General features: G+C 35.2%; 1 protein-coding gene across 1 annotated transcript; it reads left to right on the top strand.

Annotated features, from left to right (window-relative positions):
- Positions 1–762: 762 nt before the first annotated feature.
- On the top strand, positions 763–22,837 carry LOC128996501 (zinc finger protein 474-like). The gene is made up of 8 exons (XM_054421877.1): positions 763–851; positions 2,978–3,145; positions 3,593–4,498; positions 10,475–10,591; positions 12,459–12,605; positions 19,802–19,944; positions 20,576–20,829; positions 22,613–22,837. The coding sequence occupies exons 2-8, from the start codon at positions 3,005–3,007 to the stop codon at positions 22,759–22,761; spliced, it is 1,857 nt and encodes a 618-aa protein (XP_054277852.1). The 5' UTR covers positions 763–851; positions 2,978–3,004; the 3' UTR covers positions 22,762–22,837.
- Positions 22,838–23,227: the final 390 nt, after the last annotated feature.

The raw sequence follows: 23,227 nt of genomic DNA, 5'->3' as shown, positions 1-23,227 counted from the left end.
AAAAGTCTTTCGTTCAATTTTTTTGTTCATGAAGATGTAAAGTTTTAGGCACGTTAACTCTAGTTAAAATTGTTCAAGCCTAAAAAATTAGTTTGCAATCCAGCTACTGAAAAAACTAGGGATTTTTATTCCCTCCAAAAATTAAAGTTTGCTTACGGATGCAATTCAAAAAGTTTCGTGTTTTTTTACATGAGATTAACTATGTATAAAAAATCACTCACATTTAACAACCCTAACCCACAGTGAAACAATGTGATGGATTGGTGTTAATGATGAAATATGCTGATATTAACAAATCTACTAAAATATACAAGGAATAATCGTCCATGGAATTATATTAAAAAATAACATTTACAATGAGTGTTCAAGTATTTTCAATTTGTTTTCTATAACTAACACATTGGATCTGTATGAAGTGCTTATTATTTTATTGTTGAATACGTAATATTTACGTGAGGACAGGACATTTAGAAGTAAATTTTCACACATTTCCGATTTTTATCAACTATTTTAAATACAGTACTACTTAATCCAATATGAAACAAATAATACCCAAATGAGTACAATGAAAAATTTCAATTATGCTTAAACTATCTATTTCTTTTTCGGGAAAATGTATACGAGAGTCAATCAAATCGGTACAAAATTCAAACCGATAAGAATAGTTGCATATCCGATAAGTATCGAGTGAATAGTCGTATCGTGTTGTTGCGATATATCGAACTATCGATAACTTTCTTTACCTCAGTCACTTCACTCAATATACCTCCAACCGAGGTAGGTGCGGGTTAGTATTACATTGTTGTAATTCGTTTACGTTCGGGAATATAGCTGTGCCAGTTCGAAACCAGGTAAATGTTTAAGATCTTGTTTGGCTTTGTTCGTACCAATAGCTTTTATAGTTTGGTGTACCTACATTAAATATCTTACACATATTATGCCTAATTCATCCCGGTATGTTTTTTCGTAATGGCATTATCAGTGTTATTCTTGGTAGGAAAAGTTTTTCCTACCAACTAAATTTTAAAATAATTCAAACATGTTAATTTATAAACAAACATTATAAATCATAGTTTATTTACCTGATATGTTGTTAACAGAGGCTGAAGATGGGTTTTGATGAAGACTCGAAATATATCTCCAATTTTTTTTTTATTAAGAATGGAACGGCTTGATTTAAAATAAAGTGCACATTAATATAAACTAGTGGTCATCCAGTGGTCGAAAACTCGACCAAAAATATCTAATGTACAAACTTCTCTATTTTCCACGCTGTAAATAAAATTAAAACATGTGATTGGAATTTCTTCCTTTTGTTTTGCTATTCTGTTTATATGTATTGCGTTGTTATTTCGTCACCAGTATAGAAATCCATAAGGTCCATGTTATTTCTTATTTAATTTTAATTTCAATTGTTCTTATTTTTGAGCCTATTTTAATTTATGAAGGGATTCTGCACATCTACAGGAACATATCTTTCCAACAGTATGCGTAGATTTTCCCTGCGATGCACATGAGCTCAAAAGAAAAGGTTTTAAAGAAACGTGCATGCCTATTAATATATAGATATTGAACATGATGGTATTTATTTGCTTGTCCATTTATATCTTAAAGTGGGCCTAGTAATATAAAAACAATGAATGTGATGTCAGTTTTTAGTGACCAAGAAATGAATGGTGAATTAAGATTTAGGAATGATATAAATTTTAAAATATAATTTATTCGTATCATTGGTGATTTCTACTGGTGAAGACTTTGCAACAAATACTTTTAACCAACATTCCCTTTCCCTTTATATTTTTTATTTATTCTGTAATCAATGCGTCTATAATTTTCAAAAATGAAACCGTTAACTTAACATTCAATTCAGTCCGTGTCTACAATGAATATGTTTTTCCAGTTCATCTCAATTTATTCGTACATATTGACAAAGTTTTAGGGTACATTCAATTAGATTATCATATCAAAAATATTATGATTTGTTAGTCATAACTGCTCCAATTGTTAATTTAAATAGAAAAATTGTTTCAAATAATATTTACCAATGACGTTAAGTATGGTTAAATATTAATTGTGTTCTTTAGCCACACGACAGGGTTGATTAAGGTTTTACAAATTCTGTAGTAGATTTCTAATTAAAAAGTCTACAGTTCAAAAAAAAATATTCCAAGGAGTTTATATCATATCATAAGATATATGTGTCCGGAAACACGATAACTCGATAAATCTTTGTCAAATTTTGATTAAATTCGGCTTGAACGTGTAGGGCTGATTTCACCAACCAGCAAGATCGGATCACGGGAACGGGGTGTTATGAGGCTACACAACTTTTCAAAACCAGTTCTTTTTAACTTATCGTCAAAACTTGAAAATACCCAATTTTAATTACAACCGGCGTGTAGAACTAAAAAAAAATATAATTTTCTACATGAATTATTGTTACGATTAAACTTTACAAGAAAATTCCCCTAAAAACTGAACAATCAAAATTCTCTTGTAATTCATATATGGAGAAAAGTGAACTGACGTAGTTTGCTTTTTAGATGAGTTCATTTTATCAAATTCGGCAAATTTATTTGTGTTATAGTATACTAGGACATAGGCCTATAACAATTTTATCGAAAAGAACACTTTTTCCTTTCCTTTAGCAGCAAAACTAGGTATTTGTTAAATATTAAAATTAGAATAAATGTGGCAAATTTAATGACATATTTTAGTAAAAATCCAATTAGACAAATGGAAATTCGCATTGTATGTAGGTTTGCTGTGGCTGGAGTTTTATTTTTTTGTAATGCCTTTGGAACTAGTGATTTTTTTACAGTCTGATCGTGCACGTTTTTTGGAGACAATAAAAAATTATTTGTCCGGAAGAGACTTTTGGAGCCTTACGGAGGCCTTGACGTGTACATTTGTTAGGACCGGTGCCTTAGAGTAAAAATCACTTCCAACGTTTTTATACCCTCTAACTTGTTCGCAGACCCATGTCGACCATGGTCGGGTGAGTATGTCTGTCCGGGTGGGACATCCTCCTCCGCACCTGTGGTCCGTGGTGAGAAGAATGCAGCTGAAGCCTGGGGCGAAGCCTAGGCCAGACACGGCTACCCTGGACCGACCCTTGGTCCTGGATCCTCAACTACTTAGGAAGGTAAGGGTTATAGTCTGTATGAAAGAACCTGTCCCTGAACTGTCTACCTGGGACTGGCTCAGGCCTTAAACCATTGGACTGTCCCCAGGTACAATAGATGAGGGGTATAGAGACAGGTTTAATCGTACAGAGTATAGTGTTTAGCTTGTGTTCATAATTCTTCATCTGCATTTTTTTACCCATGAAAAATGAGAGAAATTTCACTTGAATTAGTAATTGTTTGTGATCAATAACACTGATCCATGACATTATAAAAGATCCATTATAAAAGAGTGGAATTATTGTGTTCAAGACTTAGACCACGTTAAATTAAACAGGAATACGGATCATATTAAATTAATGCAATCATCACGGACACAACTTACATTTTACAAAGAATTTTGTATAATAAGTTTGAGGATATTGTGTTATTGGACATTCAGAAATAAACATATTGTCTTGTTTCAGGTTGACATGACGCGGCTGACACGTGATCGTCTCATGACGATTGAAAACCTCATCAGCTCGCCGAAGAAGACACGAGGCTCTCCAAGGGCGAAGGAAAAATCTGGAAAGCCTCTTGCAAAAAGTAAGTCTAAATATGAGAAGGAAGATTGGCAAGACCAAAAGAACTCAAATGAAGAATTTCCGAGAAAAAACTCAAGAGTGATCAACACTACCTTCCGAGTGAGATCGCATGTACGCAAAGGCCTTCGAGAAGTATTTTCTCCTCCTCAAACCAAGGAGAAAATCAGCCCGAAGTTGAAGGAGAAGGATAAGAAAGTGGAGGACGTTTTTGGGACTTTGATACTCAGTGATACTGTTCCTTCTCCATGCAGCACGTGCGGAAGATCGGAAAGACCTGAGAGACTTCACGCGCATCCTTCAGTCCCGCAGAACAAGAGGACCAAACTGAAGGAGGACCAGGAGAACACGGTCGTGCAGAAGAGTTCAGTCACAAAACCAGTAGCGATGAAATTCCGTAGCGGGAAGACAAAAGGGAAAATGGAAATGCAGAGAGCGTCTTCTCTGGCAGACCAGCTGAAACCGAAGGAACAAAAGAGAGTGCCATTGATTAGGAGTGAGACCTTCAAGATTGAAAGGGATGCAAAACTTGTGAAGAAGAAAACACCTTCTCCTAGCCCTAGTAGGAAGGGTTCTCTGGTGCATCCTCCTCCCAGGAGACCAGCGCTTCCTCGGACCCCTGAGAAGAGTCCTAGGGCTGTGTCACCAGCGCCTCCACCCATCCCTGTGACGTCTAACCCTGTGGTACATTCGGCCTCGCCCCGTCGGCCTAGGACTGTCACCTGCTACTTGTGTCAGAAACAGTTTGGCACGGCGTCCTACCCTCTTCACGAACCCCAATGTTTACAGGTATGTTGTCCAATCAAATTCGAAAAGCATTTCTTTACAAAAAAGTAGATAGTAAGATTATTTATTTTGTAAAACGATCGTAACGCATGGAAAGCACTTTTTGGTCGATATTGCGATTCCATTCCTCCTAAAACTGGCAGTCAAAACCTATTGAGTTGTAACTATAACTGTATAATCCAGTTACTACACCAATATTTATGAAAATGAAGTTCAAAATGAGGTAGAACCATAAACACATGTATTACAAAGTTTGTTTCAAGGCTAAAGGATGTGGTCAAAGAATGTGTTATAAGAGTGCGTGTCCAGTTTACCCCCTGGGCTATTTTTAGTGCTCACGCATAATTTGAGATTATTGATAAAACTGCCTCATAGCATGTTCCCATAAATAAAGACTTGGGACAGGAAGGCCGTTGTGCTCGAAAATATTGGTTTTGTTTAGTAAAGTTGGATGATCTCAAGATACCTAACTGGTTTAGAATGTTTAGATTTGTAATAATTTATATGATGTACGTAATAAGACTTTTTATTTACTGTGTTTGGGAAACAGCTTGATACGACGTAGATATAGGGTTATGGGGTGTTTTGCACCATGAATAGCAGTTTATCGGATTTTGGTGAACAAATTGGAAAAATATAAAATAAACAAAACAATACGGTACATTTCCAACCAACGTCTATCGGTTTCCGAGATATTAAAATATTTAACGCAATAAGCTGTCATTTCAGTGACGTTACAATTATTCAGGCATTTTGTCACGCCATTTTGATAATAGTTTCATGTACAACAACTCTTGTTATTGAAGAAGCAACGTCATTAACCGCGAATTCAACATGATGATTACATAAACATTTCAACTGACATCTTTAATTAGTTTGATTACATACAATTGACAGTTAAGTTATTGATTGAAGTTCTAGTTAAGAATGTAGGAGTGACGTGATAATTGTATTTGTTGTGGGTGAAGTGTTTCGTGTAGTAATTACTATCTGCTGACTCCAGTTTTGAAGGCCGTAGCAATTATCTGACCAATTAATGATTTCCAGTTAACTGTTAAATGATCCTGTCTTCACATTTAAGGTCAGGACCAGCCCTCTTCCTTCCCACGATAGGGAAACCTACACAAACAAAATAGTTTAAATCAAAAGATAGTTTTTTTTGTTTTTGGCTTAGCTTGATAATTTAAAGCCAATTCTCTAAGTTGCTCTTATAGTATTGGATGAATGGACATCATGTATAGTAATAGCATCCTCTATTGCTGCAGCGAGACAACTAGTGGCAACACCGCAATCCCGGCCTACTGAAACAGCTGTTTCATTAAGTCACAATGGAGCGTCTGCTCAATGTTTATGTTTACACGTTTGTTAGTACTGTTATTGCCATGACAATAGGACGGTACGACGTTGTCACACCCCAAAACCCCAGCCATGTAAGGAGGCTATAAAATAGTTTTTTTTTAGTGGTTATGGAATGTTGGACTATTTTTGACATAGAACTTCTGCTTTAGGTCCTGTATACTAAGGTCTGGAGATGACCAAAATTATATAGTGAAAAGTTAATTCGGTTTCTGTGAGGATTGATGTCAAAATAAAAAGTAAATTGTCGTTACACTTGACACCCTATACATACAGCTAATTTGAATTAACTTAAAATTATATTTTCCAGCTAAGTTCTAAAAAAATCCCACAATAATTGTTTTTGAAATACAAGCCTATGTGATTATTTTAAGCTGTGAATGAGTGCTAGATTTGATTGAGAGAATATCTTTGTACCTACTGTATGTCAATGACTAAGAACAGTATTCTCTCAGTCTCTAACGGAAAGTCTATATGATTGTTGATGTGTATCGACAACTTAATGCAATTACCAAAAATGTTACAGTTAAACCTGATTTATATAGTCTGTACTTGTCTTCATTGGACATTTTAATAACTCATTGTGAGCTCATAAAAAAACTCAAATTATTCTCTGTAAAAAAATATGATGACTATAAACAAAGAGAACTTCTTCGCGTAAACATAGGTAATCAACATAGTTTCACTGAAATATTATACAAATAACTATAGCAAAAAAATTTACCTTTGAATAGTCAATCTATGTCGTCAATAATCAATTCTTTTATTGTTGCAATGTCGAACTTGACATGATAACAGACTAGTAGGTCAGGAGGTCAGGACGTACAGCTGATCTTATCGCACGTAACGAGATCCTTTAGTTCAAGGTCACCTGATGCACATCCGTTCTTTATCGTGGAAGAAAACAAGAAGATTTGTCTTTTGGAAGGGATTTGGGAAACTTTGTTTACTGGATGTGACGTTTTAATTCTTATGAATACCCTTAAAAAAGTACTGAGGTTAAAAAAACAATTATTGCACTTTTACATAATGAAAGACGCCGGTTCAATCCTTAGAGAAGTCAGCATTTTGACGGTTCTAGACTGGACACTGTTCTTGAGTGCCTTCAATACATTATCCTCGCTAAATAAACAGCTGATCATTCAGTAACAAAGCTAAGGTGTGATTTCTCTACACTCATCCTTCATTCATAGTTGCGTTTAAAATACGCAGATTTGCGTACCCATGTTCATTTTAATTGCATAGCCTCCTAGGCCGCGGCGTTGGAGTGTGGCAACGTCGCACCGGCCTGTTGCCATGGTAATAACAGTAATAACAGACGTGTAAACGTATCAGCTGGTTAGGTAAGCCGGATCTGCGGCGTTGCTAATTTGGTCTCGCCGACGCCTTGTATAAAGGAGGCTGTGATAATCGTCATGTACTTGAGAACGCTAGCCATTTGATAGAATCCCTATAAAGTTGCATCTTCTACTACATCGTTACGTTATGGTGTTAAAAGTAAAATAGAACAATGGTTATTGTAAATATAAATTGAATTTATCTCAAGTCATCACCCCTGTTGTAGACTTGAAGTCCTCCCACCCAAGGTTAATTGAGATCGCCCACTCGAATAACTTCCTCTAAATCAATCGATTGCAATTTCATAATTAATTTCACGGGCGACTGAGTGATTGCAGAGTGATAGGCTTGAAGCATTGTCTGGAGCTAGTGAGAGAACAGCTGAGAGACTGGAGTGACATGACGGTATATCGCGGGTGTGGTGGTCGGTGAAGCGACGCGAGGGGCCGGGCTTGGGTAAACAGCTGATCTGAGATGAGATTATGGTGTCATAGAGTATTTTAGTTCCTCTATCACCGTATATAACAGCTGACAACTAATCGGGCTATAAAAATTGTTCAATAACTACAGTCTCCCACGAAGTGGTTTAGACATGTGATTTTATATTACCAGCCCATTGTTGAGCACCGAAAGCTTAAACTTTTAAAACTGTCCGTTGTACCATGGATAAAAGGAGTAGGTATGAGTAGTGTTTACTCCTTTTATCTATGGTTGTACGGCACTAGCGCTAGCGGTGGTCCTCTTCTATAAGATCCGACTTTTCGCAATATCGCAACTGATCAATCGAGAAAACTATGGAAAGTAATCGCTAAAATTAATATAGGCTTTTGTCCCTAGTTTAAAACTCACATAACTAATGACAGTTTATTAATTAATGAGACTATGTACATTACTTGCTTGAAACATCATAGACTTGTCACAATTTGGCAACTGATCATGGGAAAACCTCCTTGCTGATTTTTCGCAAGTGATATTGTGTGTGGATGCTCGTATATTACATTATTGTTGCGTGTTAAAATTGTGCTATGATAACTGATCAATTAATTCTATGGTAAATATTATCTCACAATACCATACACCAAGTATTAATTCAATACTTTTGCAGCGGCAATTTTTTTCACACATTTTTTTCTAATCCTTTCAAATAATGGCATACGCATTTTGCTTGTTGGTTTTATGAGTTTCAGAAGTTATCATGTAAGGAGTAGAAGTTGTAACAATTATACGCTGGTGTCTGGGCAACGTATTTTATCACCACAACACAATGTTTACATGTTGCGTGTTAAGAACGAGGGCTTCACACGCAGGCGCAACTAACGTGTGAATTGTGAACTGAAACTGAGCGTATGAGGATATTGTTTGTGATTTGTTTAAATAAACAAAGTCGTAGTTACACCATTCAACTAAATTTCCAAATGTTACAATGACCTGTTTCCTATGGTCCACGATCTGTGATCTAGAAATGTACCTAAAGTTATGTGGTAAAATAATGCAAAGTATATATACAGATCTTTAATTACAAAATTTTCTAATTTCAGTTGTCTCAAATTACTAGCTACAAACCAATTGCTACCAGCGTGTTAAAAGCTGACTCAGATTTAGTTTTCCCTCATAAAAGACTAATATTGGCCATTAACACAATACTAAAATAAGATTTCTGATTTATTGGCTCAAATGTAATCAGTTTGTTTAGACCAACGTTTACACAGCTTAGTTGAATTATTTTCTTATGGAGAAATGCATTTCCTCTCTTAGTAATTAATTCTGTCTCAGTTGATGAAATAAATAATGACGTTGTTTTTAAAATATCTTTTGAAACAAATAGTTTATTTTTACTTGGTCGACAAATGGGTGGATAAGAAAACGTATTTCAAAGCTGCATACTCAATCGGTACCTCGATTGGGTTTTTTATATTCCAAACTGACTTATAAGTTTAACAAGGAAATGGGATAGCTCCTTACTGGCAGCTTATCTATAGTATTTTTTTATTAACATCATCCAACATGCTTTACAATTCAATCAATAGTTTTACTCTTTCCTACTTATACAATAAGTGCCAATAATACTGGAAACTTGAGCAAGACAAGGGCTTGAATAACTCTTGGGTTCAAACCGTAATCTAAAGATTTCTGTCATGGGATAATCTCCCTTTCTGTATTTAACAGTCGAACCACGTTTTGATTCAACAGTGCTTAAACACATCAATATATCATAACTTAAGTCATTCCAAATAAACAGAAAGTAGGGGTCTATTTAGTTTGTTTACCCTTACCTACCACATCCTACGATTGTAATCAATTATGGCAATGAAGTTTAGGGTTTACGAGGGAACATTGTTAAATCATGAACTTCAACTTCAAGCTGTGTAAACTTCAACCTGACATAACCCCTGTCTGTACGAGACAACGATAAAGGTCAAGACACCAACAATATCGATCCGAACGCGGAACTTGAACTACCTTACGACAGTTCACCTTTATTATAGTCTGTATGACAGAACCTGTCTCCTGGCCCTATCATCTCATTCGTTACACACTAATTCGCTGATTTTCACCTTATGCACTTTGGTTGGTCGGCGTGCTCACCTATAGTCTGTATGATGGTACATGTATGTCTACCTGGGAACTGGCCCGGGTCAGTCCCAGGAGACAGGTTATATCGTACAGACTATACACCTATAACAAAGTCAATAGAAAACAGTTTTTAGTCTGTTTTGCACTTTATGAGTGGCTCATTCAATGTTCTTTTAAATACGTAATTGGCGTATTCAGATGGGACGTTCACTTCAGTATGAGTAGGAGTGCGAACTGGTCTAGTGGTAGAACACAGGGTCGTAGAGGTCCCAGGTTCAAATCTCTCCAATCACAATAGATTAAGAGTCCTTAGAGGCTAGCGGCCATCTTGGATAATTTCAAATAACTGCTGAAGAGTTATTTACCATCTCAAAATATGTTTTCAATCACCAAAGTGATTGTAATTTGAATATCTAGTTAACTGTGGGATTGGAAATTTTATTTGTGGAATTGTTCTCCAAGGGAGTGCATGGAAGCTAACTCCCATCTTGGATTTGTCCACCATAAGAGGAATGTTGATTTCGTTAACGTCTATGCTCCAAAGACTCTTAACCTCTTTGTAATGCAACCTCTAAAACCTAACCTAAAGTAAACCGTAAACGTAAACCGTTTCCGGGTTAGATCCTAACGTCCTATGTGAAAGAAGGACATACACTACACAATATAGTGATTATGATCGATTTCGAGCAGCTAAACTCAATTTTGTTCCAGAAGTGGCATAGAGAGAATCAAGCTCTCCCTGTCTCCCAACAGCAGGAGACACCGCGACGACCAGAGCGAGAGAGAGATGGAGAAATAGCCTGGGAGAACGCGTGGGAAGCTGCACAGGTACGTGGCTGAAATTTGACACTGATACTGTAGCGCAAACTTGTCTGAGAGTCCTTCACAATGGCAAAACATAGCTTGTAGGGTAGGTGAACATTATATTGACTAAAATTATTATGAGTCGAATATATGTTTTATGATGATAGAAGAGAACATCCCACAGTTTGCAAGTCAAATCCTTAGTGCAATGTTATTTATTTATTTTTTTAAATCGTGACCTTTTTAAACCAAAAACTTAAAATTATTTTATTTTAATAGATTATGACACTTAGAAATATATATTTTTTAAATATTTTAAGATATAAATATTAAACACAACATAAAAATAAGTTATGGACGTCTCACTATTGAAAGAGTTTTAGTTTCATTCCAACCCATATACCTAAATATTTGGTACTTACTGGTCACGTGTATTACGATAACTACATAGAATAGATTATGGCACAATATAGTACACAGAATCGTTGTTGGAAGTCCTCAACAAAAATTAAAACAAAAATACAACCCAATAGAAAACAGTTGCTCCTATCAATGTACCTAGGTAACTTTCTACTAGTGTGACTGAAGGGCTTCACGCTCGAATTCGAGCCCAACAGAGCGAGAAACCACGGGGACCATCGATGATAACCGTTTGGAAAGGGGAAATCTAACTAACATTGTCCATTTATCCTCACTAGCTCCCTATACTAACCCCGTGACCTAAACTTTGAGAGATTTAGAATGGAAACCAAAAATACTATTCAATGCATGAAATATACTATTTACTCCTTGTAACGAGTAAAAGAACTACTTTAGACCCGCAACGCATGTAATGAAACGGCTATTTTTGCTGCATAATGACGAGAAATAATTTAATCAACTTATAAATCCCAAGTTCCACAAAGTGTCCACCAGCCTCGACTCTGCCATATCTAGAAGGCTGTGCAGATATTTGCAGACGACACACCCACAGTGTCCAGCACCGTTGTCTGTTGACTCAGTCCACGTAGGAGTCAGCTGTGGGTTGTAGCGTTGGAGCTTAATGACGTCACCGTGTCTACGTTGGTGGCAGTGCATTCTCATGGCCAACTTGATCGAATTTATCGCTTCAGTGACGTTGAATTACCTACGTTGCGTATTGGTGACGTCACTGTCTGACGACCTACGTTGGTGGCAGTTGTCACAGTTAAACGGTTGGTGTCATATTTTGTCCCAAAATTTGCCATTTTTTGTCTGGGCGTCAGAACTATGCATGGAACGTGTTCAGGAAAGTGGTGAACTAGTACTTTACAAAAATTAACTGAACTTTGTAAATGTTCTGTCACTACATAGACAAAAAGAACCGTCATCCATGCTGTAATTAGCATAGGTTCTAGCGTCCACCACTGAGAGCGCCGTGTAGTTACGTAGCGTGACGCTCCCAGCGGTGGACGCCAGAACCTATGCTAATCGCAGCACGGCTGACGGTCTACATTTCATTCTTTTTGTCTATGGTCACTATCAGGACGAAAATCCCCAAAAAAGGTTTCTATGGGTTGTAACCTGTGCAGTAAAAGTGAGTAGCTTTTTGACGGTGTGAATCTGTATCCAGCTACCCTAGATCATTGGAATTTTAACAAAAGGTTCTGGCTAAAGATACGGCTTAGGTCAATATTAGTCAAAAACAAAGCTAACATTTATCTCATTCAATACTCTTCCTTTACTAATATTTACCTTAAACTACGCACTGTGGTTTTTCAGCGTTGTACAACCCTATAGTCTGTATGGTGGAACCTGTCTCCTGCCCCTCCGTCTACCAAGACCCGGGCCAGTCCCGGGTAGACGGAGGGTGAGGAGACAGGTCCCATCATACAGACTATAATACCATCTATACCACTGTTGTTTCTTGCAGGCTGCGATGGTCGCATGTGAAGGATGTTCCAAGACGTTTCTGCCACATCGGCTGGAGGCTCACCAGAGAGTTTGTCCCAACAACAACAACGTCAACAACATCAACAACAACAACAATCCATACAAGAAACCTGTACAAGCGAGAGTGGTAATGTTTTACTTCAAATAATGTTTAACTATAATTCAAAGTTGTATAATTTGATATAACGTTTTTAAACTGTGATTTCAAACTGTACATAACTCGGCACAACATGGCCCCGAACTTATGATGAACATATGAACTTGTGAACATATGATGTTGTTATGAACTTAACAGAACGTGAGTAATCTACGATTGCCATATGAGTAGGTCATCAGCAGTGAGAATGACCTCATTCCCTGTGTGAGATTCTTCCGAGTTAAATGAAACAGAACTCACAGTTTCATTGCGAGAAGCTTAATTTCTCGTATCCCAACATCTACTTTCTCTGTATGATATGATTCTTGAGTACATGTACAACATATTGCGAGCTATACGACATAGAGGTCAATTCGCACGTCTTGGGTTTTGTATAGTTTACATTCATATCCATTATTTGTTTGAATTTCCATACATCTGAAAGCAATTTAAATATTGTCTCAGAGCTCTTAAAGAATGTAGAAATTGTCCTATTAGTCGAAAATAATTCGGAGCTATAGGAAACTGCTATCGAATCTTTGAGATTTAAATGTTCATCAGCATTACAATAATCGAAGCTAAGTGACTCCATAGTTTAAAATGTTATCACTTTTGTTACCTTAAGTGAGGTTAATGGTTATGAACCTTGTTTAATTATTTTGAATACAGTTTCTTAGTGGTTGAAAATTATTACGGTACTGTACTTGAATTCCAAAAGAAATGGTTGTAAGAACAAACAAATAGCAATAAACATTTGCAACATTGAATGATGGTGGGAAATTCACATAGGTATATAATTTCTTTAACGTCAATAATTATTTATCGTTTTGCAATAATGCAGACCTAATAAGTAAATTTACTCACTGTGAAGTTGCAAGTAAAATGTATCACTTTATACATAAATATTTTACCTGAATGTACAAAAATATGTGAAATAACACTTATGATAATATATTTACAGTCATACTGTTTACTCACAAGACGAATATTTGAATATTTTTCTAATGAATTTAACTACTAATAAATACAAAGGTTCTCACATTATGGACGTTTCCCCTCTATGAAACCTCGTAACTACCCGTACTTCCTAACAATAAAACGGATGGGAGCTAAAACAAACAATAAACTACAGTTTCGTGAGCGCCAAGTCTATAAAAAGTTCTGACTTAAACCATCCCTTAAACTGTCTTAAAACAATCCTAAAACATCCGTAAAGGTCGATGTTGACTGTGCAAGAAAAATTATTTTAATTAATCCTCCACAGCTTTGTGATATAAAAAACTCGATACGTTAACTATTTACATTATAATTTTAGGTGGACCTTTTAACATTGTATTATATTAAGTTTAACTGAGAATATGTATTTATGTAGAGTACAAATTAATTCTTATTACGAAACATTCATTAGGTACTTTAAAGAAATAAAGGTAAGGTAAGGTAGGTATAACCGATATTTCGACTGAATAAAAAGTTTTTAGTCAACCCAGATGAATGAGAACCACATTATTTTTGTAAAATAAAAAATAATCGGTCCAAATAGTAATATTAAAAAAGGGTTATTTAAACAGCATAAAAAATAAATACGAAGTAGGCCTACTACACAGTTTTACTTCTTACAAATATAATTTATCACGTGCATTCCTTATAAAAATATTCATGACGAATTAGGAAATAAATTGCAGCAATTGACGTGAACCTGTGCCCGGTAAATATACTATAACACAAAATACCCCCACTGCAGCAAACCTGCAGACTAAGCGAATTTCCATTTGCCTGATTGGATTTACACTGTCTCCTTAAAAATATCATATTCATTCCTTATTTAAATATAATTACCTTAACGATTACTTAGGTTTGCTGCAACAGGGAGGTTAAAAAATGTGTTTTTTATGTTAATAGTTTAGTATGAAATGAATGCATTTTCCAAATTTGATTCAAATATGCTCATAAACAAGCAAACTACAACATTTTCTCCATAAGAATTTACAAGGAATTTTAAATTTACAGTTTTTTTTAATTTTCTCTACAATTATTAGGTTTTAATTAATTAGGTAATTATTTTGGAAATTCGCTAAAATGTATACAATATTTTATACAATAAGTTGTTTCAATTGTTAAATACTTTCTTGATTGCGGATAGGTCAAGAATACTTAAATTCGTGGGATAGATCCATTAAAATTATAATGTAAAAATAAGCTCCGGCGAAAGATAAATTGCTCTGAAGTAGATGAGTCGTTAAGGTTAAGGTCAAAGTGGAAATAAACCTTTTACTTTGCGTGTTTCGTATAATCTGTAGAAATGTAACGATACAATAATGGCTTGTAAAACAGTTAGGCGGCACTTGGACATTATCTGGGTTGATTTTCTTCCTTACTCAAGTAAATTTGGCCCTCAGAAGTTGGCAAATTGTTTTATTTTTAACTCATAATTGTTAGATTTATTTGCAGCTATTTCGGTCTAATTTACTATTTAAAATCTAGATGAATATTGGTACATTATTTAGTGAATAATTTGAACCTGTTTAATATACAGGGTGATTGGTATAAAAATTTTTTGGTGTAAGTACAAAGTAAATGCAGTATGATGATGCATATAAAATGTTCTAAGTCTAAAAATTAGCTTCCCAAAGAATTATTTTATGTTTTTCAAAAAATACTATGTTTTTAAACTTAATACAGCTATTTCTCAATTACCTGTAAATGGATTTGAGTAGATAATGGCATTTTCATGTTCTACATTAAATTTTGAATAAGAATAATACAAAATGACAGAGGATCAGTTGTAAAAACTCCATTGTAAATATATTCAAATATAAAAATTAAGATGATTGATAAAAATTAAAAAAAAAACATTGGTCAATTGCATTTGTTTACACCCTGTATACAAGAAAGTGTCGGAATGTGTTAAAAACTGTGCCATTTTATAAGCTTTCCAACCATATGCTACACTATTGAGGTTTAGATTTTTTTTTGGGAAGCTAATTTTTAGACTTGGAACATTTTATATGCATCATCACACTTCATTTAATTTGTACTTACACCAAAAAATTTTTGTCACGCTGAGTACCAATCACCCTGTATATGCTTTAAATTGGAGTTGTATTTAATTAATGAATTTTTGTAGTTTGTTCGTCTGCACATAAACTGATTCAAATTTTAAAACAGAGCGCAGCTATGCAATGTTCGCATAAACTTCCTGTAAACAAATTGCCTACATCAGCGCCGTCACATTTCTCGAGTCTGCCTCAAAATCTTTACAAAATCTACTCAGGGTCTGTTCTGAACTAAAGAAGAAAAAATAGCAGAAAATCACTTGTATTATTTGGGAAGTAAAAATAATTAAAAAATCTTGTTTTCTGGGTCAAATTCTGTTAATTTTAGAAATCTAAAAATCTTAATGAAGGTAAATTGTAATGCAATTTATAGTACTGTACTGTAATGTCCTTTTTTGGACTATGTTTGATAAATATTATCTACGAGCGATATTTTATAATTTTTACATTATGCAAAAAACTTGTAGATTAAACAGTTTTAAACAGTAAGCTTCAAGATAATTTAATTAAGATAATTTAAAGGGTTGTTGATCGTTGCTATATTAACACGACTTTAGTTTCCTTGCATAACATTATTCTTTCGACAAAACTCCATAGTTGTAATCAAGTAAAGATTTAATATGTCAAATCAGAAAGTGAGCTTAACTTCAATGGATTGATAAAATACACATTTATTTATCGCAAAAGAGTACAAATCTTAAAATAAACTTAATAAAATACAATCTGAAATTAATCCTCACGAAGGTTCCAAAGACCAGTAAAGTGTTTAGCATTGTAATAGCTGAACTAAAAACTAATATCTGTTGTAAAAATGTCTTAAGAAATGATATTTATAGCTGCTTTAATCACTTGTAATTTACATAAACATCGCTTGGTGAAAGAAAAGTCGACGTTCGCACGAGAATAGACACGACAATCGGAAGTTTAGCATAACAGAACGTACCTGAGTGATAATAGTATCAGCTGTTCTGGCACGCTGTTATCATTGTTGACTTGTCAAGGTAAAAATACAGGGTCAAGGTCGAAAGCTGGAGAATTGGAACAGCTGTTTTGCTGGTTGGTGTTTGCGAAGGGAGAGATAAAAGATGTTTTTTAACAAATCCACGAAATAGTTTTCTTAATGAGTGTAATACTTGGAAAGAAAGAATGAAAATTTTAATCCACCCACATCGTAGGTAACCGTTGTTTAACACAATTATGATTATAGAATTGTAACACTTGAACTATGTCATTTTATTCCTAGCAAAACTTAAATTATTTTTCCCCAGATAAACAGTTTTTCCTCTAGTTTGCAATTTCAGTACAAAGGTACAACTAATTTTCAACATATGTTTAAATAGATAATTTTTGTATTATTATAACCTCTTGAAGTACAATTTTACTTTGAAAGAAACTCTTTAAAATATACACATTATACTGTAATTACGAATCAATACAATTAAAATTTTTTGTGTATAAATTTGATTTTGTTGACAAATGTTGGCGAATTTTGAGAGTTTAGGGTGCTGTGATAAAACTAAAACTATTATTCATATTACATACAAAATGTGATTACATGCCAATTTACGTGTACATTAGTTGCTTTAGTACATAGATACAAAATTCCCATCAGCTGTTCATGTTAACATTTAGTAACGAACGTGTATTAGCATTTTAATGCCAATAAGAAAATACAAATCAAATATCTTAAGTTTCGAAGCTACATTTGTAGTTTCATCTTGTTACAAAATTTACTTTTGAATGTCACTTTAGTTGTTAGGATTTTGCATAATGGTCTAGTTGTTGCATATTGCATAGACACACAATAAATGAATTATTTTAAAGGGCTCGCTTTATTCTGTGCTTTAAGATACAGTCTGCGAAGGAAGGCCCTATTCGCTCAACCGGAACACAAACAAAGCACACCGGAAGTGGTTATTTAACCACAAAATCTTCAGGCGTGTTGTGTTTTGTCAATAGCTCACCATTATGGAAACTGGGTACAATTATGAAATGGGTCTATTACAATAATGAATAAATTAATAATAGTTACTGTACTAACATTACTATACACTACTATATTATAGTCTATAGTCTATATACAATGTATATATATACTCAATGGTATTAAAATTGTAGGCTTTATTAATTTGAATCTCATTTGCAGTTATTTTCTTTTTCAGTTGGAAGTATCCAGCCATCTTTGACGCGAATGTTACTCGATAAACTTAAATTGAGTATATTCGAACAATGTACAACAAAACAAAATATAAAGCCTACTATAATAAACATTAAGGGGAGATGCCCACTTTTTAGATTTAATGCATTTTATATGGGTAAACATCGTGTTGCTTAGGTACCATTTAAGAAAGAACCCTTTTAGCTATGCATATCAAATTTTAACTACTTATTTGTATTGACATTTAAGACAAACTGTACTAATTTAAATATGTTCTACTAAAAAAATCATATTTTATCAAAATTTTTAAAATATATAATTTTTTTCAATATTTTACAAATATTAATTAATTTTATTGTTCATGTTTTTTTAAACATAGAAGCAAACTTTTAGTACACTTTGTGGGCCATGATGTCTTAAGTAACAGAAAAAAATTTGAAGTCAGTGGTACTTATAGTAGTCTGGAAAATGGTACCTAAACATTAAAAAACACAGTTTCGGAAAAACTCATTTAAAGTCAAGCCTAGGCCTACCCTATGCCACATTATTCCTCATCACAAACAGCACTATTATTATATACACATATGTTATGAAGAAAGAAAAACAAACAGAAAAAAATTTTTGTTGACTATTTAACCTAGCAACAACATTTATTCAGTGCAACCATTCAACAAAATTAAATTTCTAACATAAATTTAATTGACGCTAATTCAGCCCATTGTGACTAAAACCGAGTGTGTAGTACTATTTATATTATTTTTTATGATTGTTAGACTGTAGTAAATATATTAAAATTATATATTTTCTGAATCAGGAAAAGATGAAGAATCTTTCAATGCAATTAACAAAAAATTAATTTTTTGACCGAAAAACTGGGCATCTCCCCTTTTAACAAACCGATCAGCTGATATTGATATAGAGGGAAGAGTTTAAAAATTTACCATGCATGAGATCTAGATAAATATGCAATGTTATACGATGTTAAACGAAAAGTAATCTCATAACGAAACAATAATATTGTTATTATTGTAGATTATTTTCTACGACAAAATCAACAGAGGAATAATATTGAAAAGTTGGTAAACTGTTGCTATAATATTTTCTATCGAACAATTAACTTTAAATTATCTTTTCTTGTCGTCCAACGAGACACGATGATTGTTGAGCGCCGTCCGTGACTCGCCGCAGCACGCAGCACGGTAGTGTGATGACCTTGGCGCGTTGATTGTTGAAGGCGCTACCGTATATCCGCAAAGACCACAGAGTACACAGACCATAGACAACCAAAGTACATAGAGTACTAAGTACACCGACTCGTCCGTGATCGATGTTTTGACCTTGGTTAGCTTCCTGACTGGTCTATGTTTGATGAGTTGTAATGCAAAATTACTCGGGATGCCAGTTGTGTAGTTAACTTGTTCAGGGATATATTTTGAGCAAATTTGGCATATTTATTTATTTAATCTGATACTATCAACATATTTCCCTTCCCCAGTAGCAAACCTAAGTAGGCTACTCGTTAAGTATAATGTTTTAATGGGGAATATAAATTACTTTTTCGTGAAAATCTTTTGACTAAAAAAATCCAATTACATGAATTGAAATTCACTTAACCTGTATGTTTGCTGTAGCGTGGGTAATTTTTTGTTTTTGTAAAAACGTTCTTTTGGCTTCTATATGGTGTTCCCCAATCTTCTCTTTGTAATTGTAACTCTCCAGGTTCTGACACTTCACTTTTCATGAAAGCTGCAAGACATTGAGTGACAGAGAAAAGTAGTTAAATGTTGCTTGATGGACGTATCTAAAACTTTGTCGATCCGAATCCTCCATCCTTTTCCTAAAGTACATTTCCAAGTATTGATCTTCAAACTGCATCCGACCCGGATTCTAAAAGAACCCATTCTGGCTTCTTCGTGACGTTTCTGCATCTTATCCTTGGAATTCCCATGTTCTACAACTTGTACTTCTGTTGACAGTTGCAAGACATTGAGAGTGACAGAGAGGAAGGCAGTGAACGCAGCGTGTTGTTGGATGGACCAACGTCTGTGCACTGCCACATCTGTGGTAGAGTGTTCAACCGGGCGGCCGTAGAACGGCACGAGCAACAGTGTCTCAGGAGGTATAAGTTCTATACTTCATATCCTTAGCTCTAAACGAATGTAGATAAAATGTTATAAGGACGAAGATCTAGGGATCCAGTGGGCTCATCACCCTCTGAAAAGTCGCGTTCTCGTAAAATTATCTCATGCATAGTATTTTGAAAGTCAATCCCAGCTTTTCTTCACATAATGCTTAAGCAAACTACTTTAGGAGCCCTCTCATCACAATTATAAGGAGAGTTGAGTTTAAAATTGTTGTTGAGTTGAGCTCCTGGTAAATAGCATCAGAGTAGTATATTTTTGTGGATCTCCTGAGCTCTTTGTCGCACATTCCTCTTCGAGTAGATATATAGTAAAAGTAAATGATTGAGCGAACCCACCAGTCACCATTAGCTATGACGGTAAATGTTTACTACAGAGAAGTAAGGTACAGAGATAACATTCAATGGTACATTTAGGTGGTGTCTAGCACTAGTTGCTGGTGTCTAGGACAAAAGACAAAACCCTACACCGCTTCCGTTGGAGGAATTTCCACACAGTGATTCTTCCGTGCAGGGTCATCCCGTGCAATTTCCATGTGTTCCTTAGTTCTCTGTGCTATAACCCTTCTTTACGTCACTTTCTTCATAGTTTTACACTCTTCTCCTCCAGGTGGCAGCTTGAGCACTCCCGAGACTCTGGTAGCTCTGCCCCCGCCTCCGCTGCCAGCTCACCCCCCAGTTCCGCGCCCTCGACTCCTCGGCGTCGTCTGGTCCTCTGCTACTTGTGCGGACGTCAGTTCGGGTCCGCCTCCATCGCCATCCACGAGCCCCAGTGTCTGAGGCGTTGGCGACAGGAGAACGATCGTCTACCGGCGGCCCAGAGGAGAGCGGAGCCCGCCAAACCTGACGTCGTCTATGACCCAGGTAGTGTAACTTGTTAACTAAGAGTTGTTAAGAAAAGAGACAAAAGTTTTACCAAAACATTTTCATTTACATGAAGGTCTGTAAAATGTATGTATTGACGAATCGTCTGCGTAACAAGACCGCGTCATGGGATTGGCGAAGAGTGGCTGACGTTTGGGATTCAGCAAACCACCTTTGGGACAGGCCAACATTTAGCACAGGTGAAGGAGTTGAATTTAAGTTTGCCTTGATGATGGATTACTGCATGGCATCCGAAACGTCAGCCATTGTTGATCAATTTAATAGCAATGAACGGTTTTAGTACTCGTTTGCCAAAAAAAGTACGTACTGTTTTCTTTCTTCACAGAGAAACGTTTTTAGACGCTCAATTTGTAATCATGTTCAACTATAAACACCCATTTGAAACAGTAGCTTCACATTTACCAACGAATATTGATTGGATTTATACAGCAGCAAAGTGTGTAAATGCGATGTAATTTTTTCAATAAAATTCCATCTTCAGCTAGTCTATAATAAAGGCTACTTTACGGTAGCTTGATTCACATATACAACTTAAAACTTAAACAAATGATTATAACTAACCATAAAGTCTAGAATTGTACACATGACGTAGTGATTGACGTGAGCAGAAAGAATTCAAAATCAATCGCCTCGAGTGAAGATTGTTATCAGTTAATAGAAAATTTCTTTTAATCTCTTTTATTAGGTACTCAAATTGTATAAATCGTTTGTTTCCGGAAGCAGTCAAGACGTATTCAAGAGAGGATATACATTATGGATTGGTTAGCCATTGATTAATCAAACTAGCCATTTTAATCATACAGTCAAATGTATTTCAGCGTAGATTATTATTGTTGAATAGTATGTAAAATACTAACTTATAATCAATGCAGGTTTTGATTATTTTCAGTATTAACATTTGCAAACTACTGAATTTATCATTTGTGTTGTGAGGTTGGGAGCTGGCAACTCACCACGCAAGAGGTCAATGACCGTTGTAACTCAAGAAAATGAACTACTACTGTGTGTTGTCAATTATTTATAAGTCGATTCTTTAGGATTTTATGAAAAAAAAACAATAATTTTCAACGGTTAGAAAAAATAATTAAAGCAGTTTACCTGAGGAATATCATGAAAGTGGGTAAATCAATTCATGCTAAAAATGTATTTTACAAAGCATATTCACGCATATAAAGCATAATGCACGTTTATGCATATTCATATTTGTATATTCAGAGACATTTCGTGGCGATCACTCTATATGAATTTAAGTGACAAATGTGACATATTGATTTACTGGACGTCTCATGACCGTCATGCAAACCAAGTTGTTAAATATTAAACTGTCTCTGATACAATCTAATTGTGTGATTGTCGATATTGGTTTTCACTAAAACGTCCCTATCATGCAGGAATGTGCTGATGTAATTTCAACGTTTTTCAACTGACATATCAAGCAATATATTCTAAGTATCTCTTGTATTGATTTGAATGTAAACATCTTTGGTCAATGATGTAATGCTACTCTCTTTAATTGTATCAACCACTTTATTCTTATAGTATAAAGTATCCCAAGTATTAACAGGATTGTCCTTTTTAATGCCATTGAAGTGACTCTTCCGTTTGACTCTTGTGATCATCTTGTGGTGGTTCCCCCTTCTCTCTTAGAAGCATTGTGCATGAAAACCTCCAAACTTGAAATCTTGGTTTGGTGCTCTTTGGGACGTTAGAAAGGGTAACTTACGTTTATTTTCTCTTTACCTCACTTCTACCTCTGTTACAGACGGCCACGTAGATATCCAAGCCACGGCGGAGGCCCAGTGGCAATGCCATCTCGTCCAGCTTGTGCCTTGCGGAAAATGCGGCAGGACTTTCAACCCGGATAGAATCTCCGTTCACGAAAAATGCTGCAAGGGCCCAGTCAAGCACTGACATAGAGTATATAGAGTCAAACTGACAATATTTTTGTAATCGTAGAGTATTCATTAAACGACTTATTTTTATTGAATGGTTGAGTCTTTTTTATATATTCCCCCTACTCGTTTCTGACTTCTGCAGCAAGGATTTTTTTTCTAATATCTCAGATGCTAACTACCTTTCCTGACTAAAGTGAACACACTGCCCAAGCCCAAGATACCTATATCCACAACACATAAACCGATAATCCTATATAGCCTCACCAACGGCTGAGAAAGTCTCTTACTCAAAATACACAGTATTTAGTAACATACTAAGGTAAACCCCTGTTAAAGATCCAACGCAATCCTAGAGGAGACAAATTCCACGAACAGTGTTTTACTAATTTTATATTTTATAACACCACTGGAATGTTGCTAAAATTCCTACTTTTTATCCTCGATCTCCCTTCACTATTCCCCTCTTCTTTCCCTTAGTTGTC

This window comes from Macrosteles quadrilineatus, unplaced genomic scaffold, assembly GCF_028750875.1.
Source record: "Macrosteles quadrilineatus isolate MER2022 unplaced genomic scaffold, UCM_ALF_1.0 Scaffold_6__1_contigs__length_79288215, whole genome shotgun sequence".
In the NCBI taxonomy this organism is placed as follows: Eukaryota; Metazoa; Arthropoda; class Insecta; order Hemiptera; family Cicadellidae; genus Macrosteles; species Macrosteles quadrilineatus.
The sequence above is the reverse complement of the archived record's forward strand: the minus strand, read 5'-3'. Positions and strand labels throughout refer to the sequence as shown.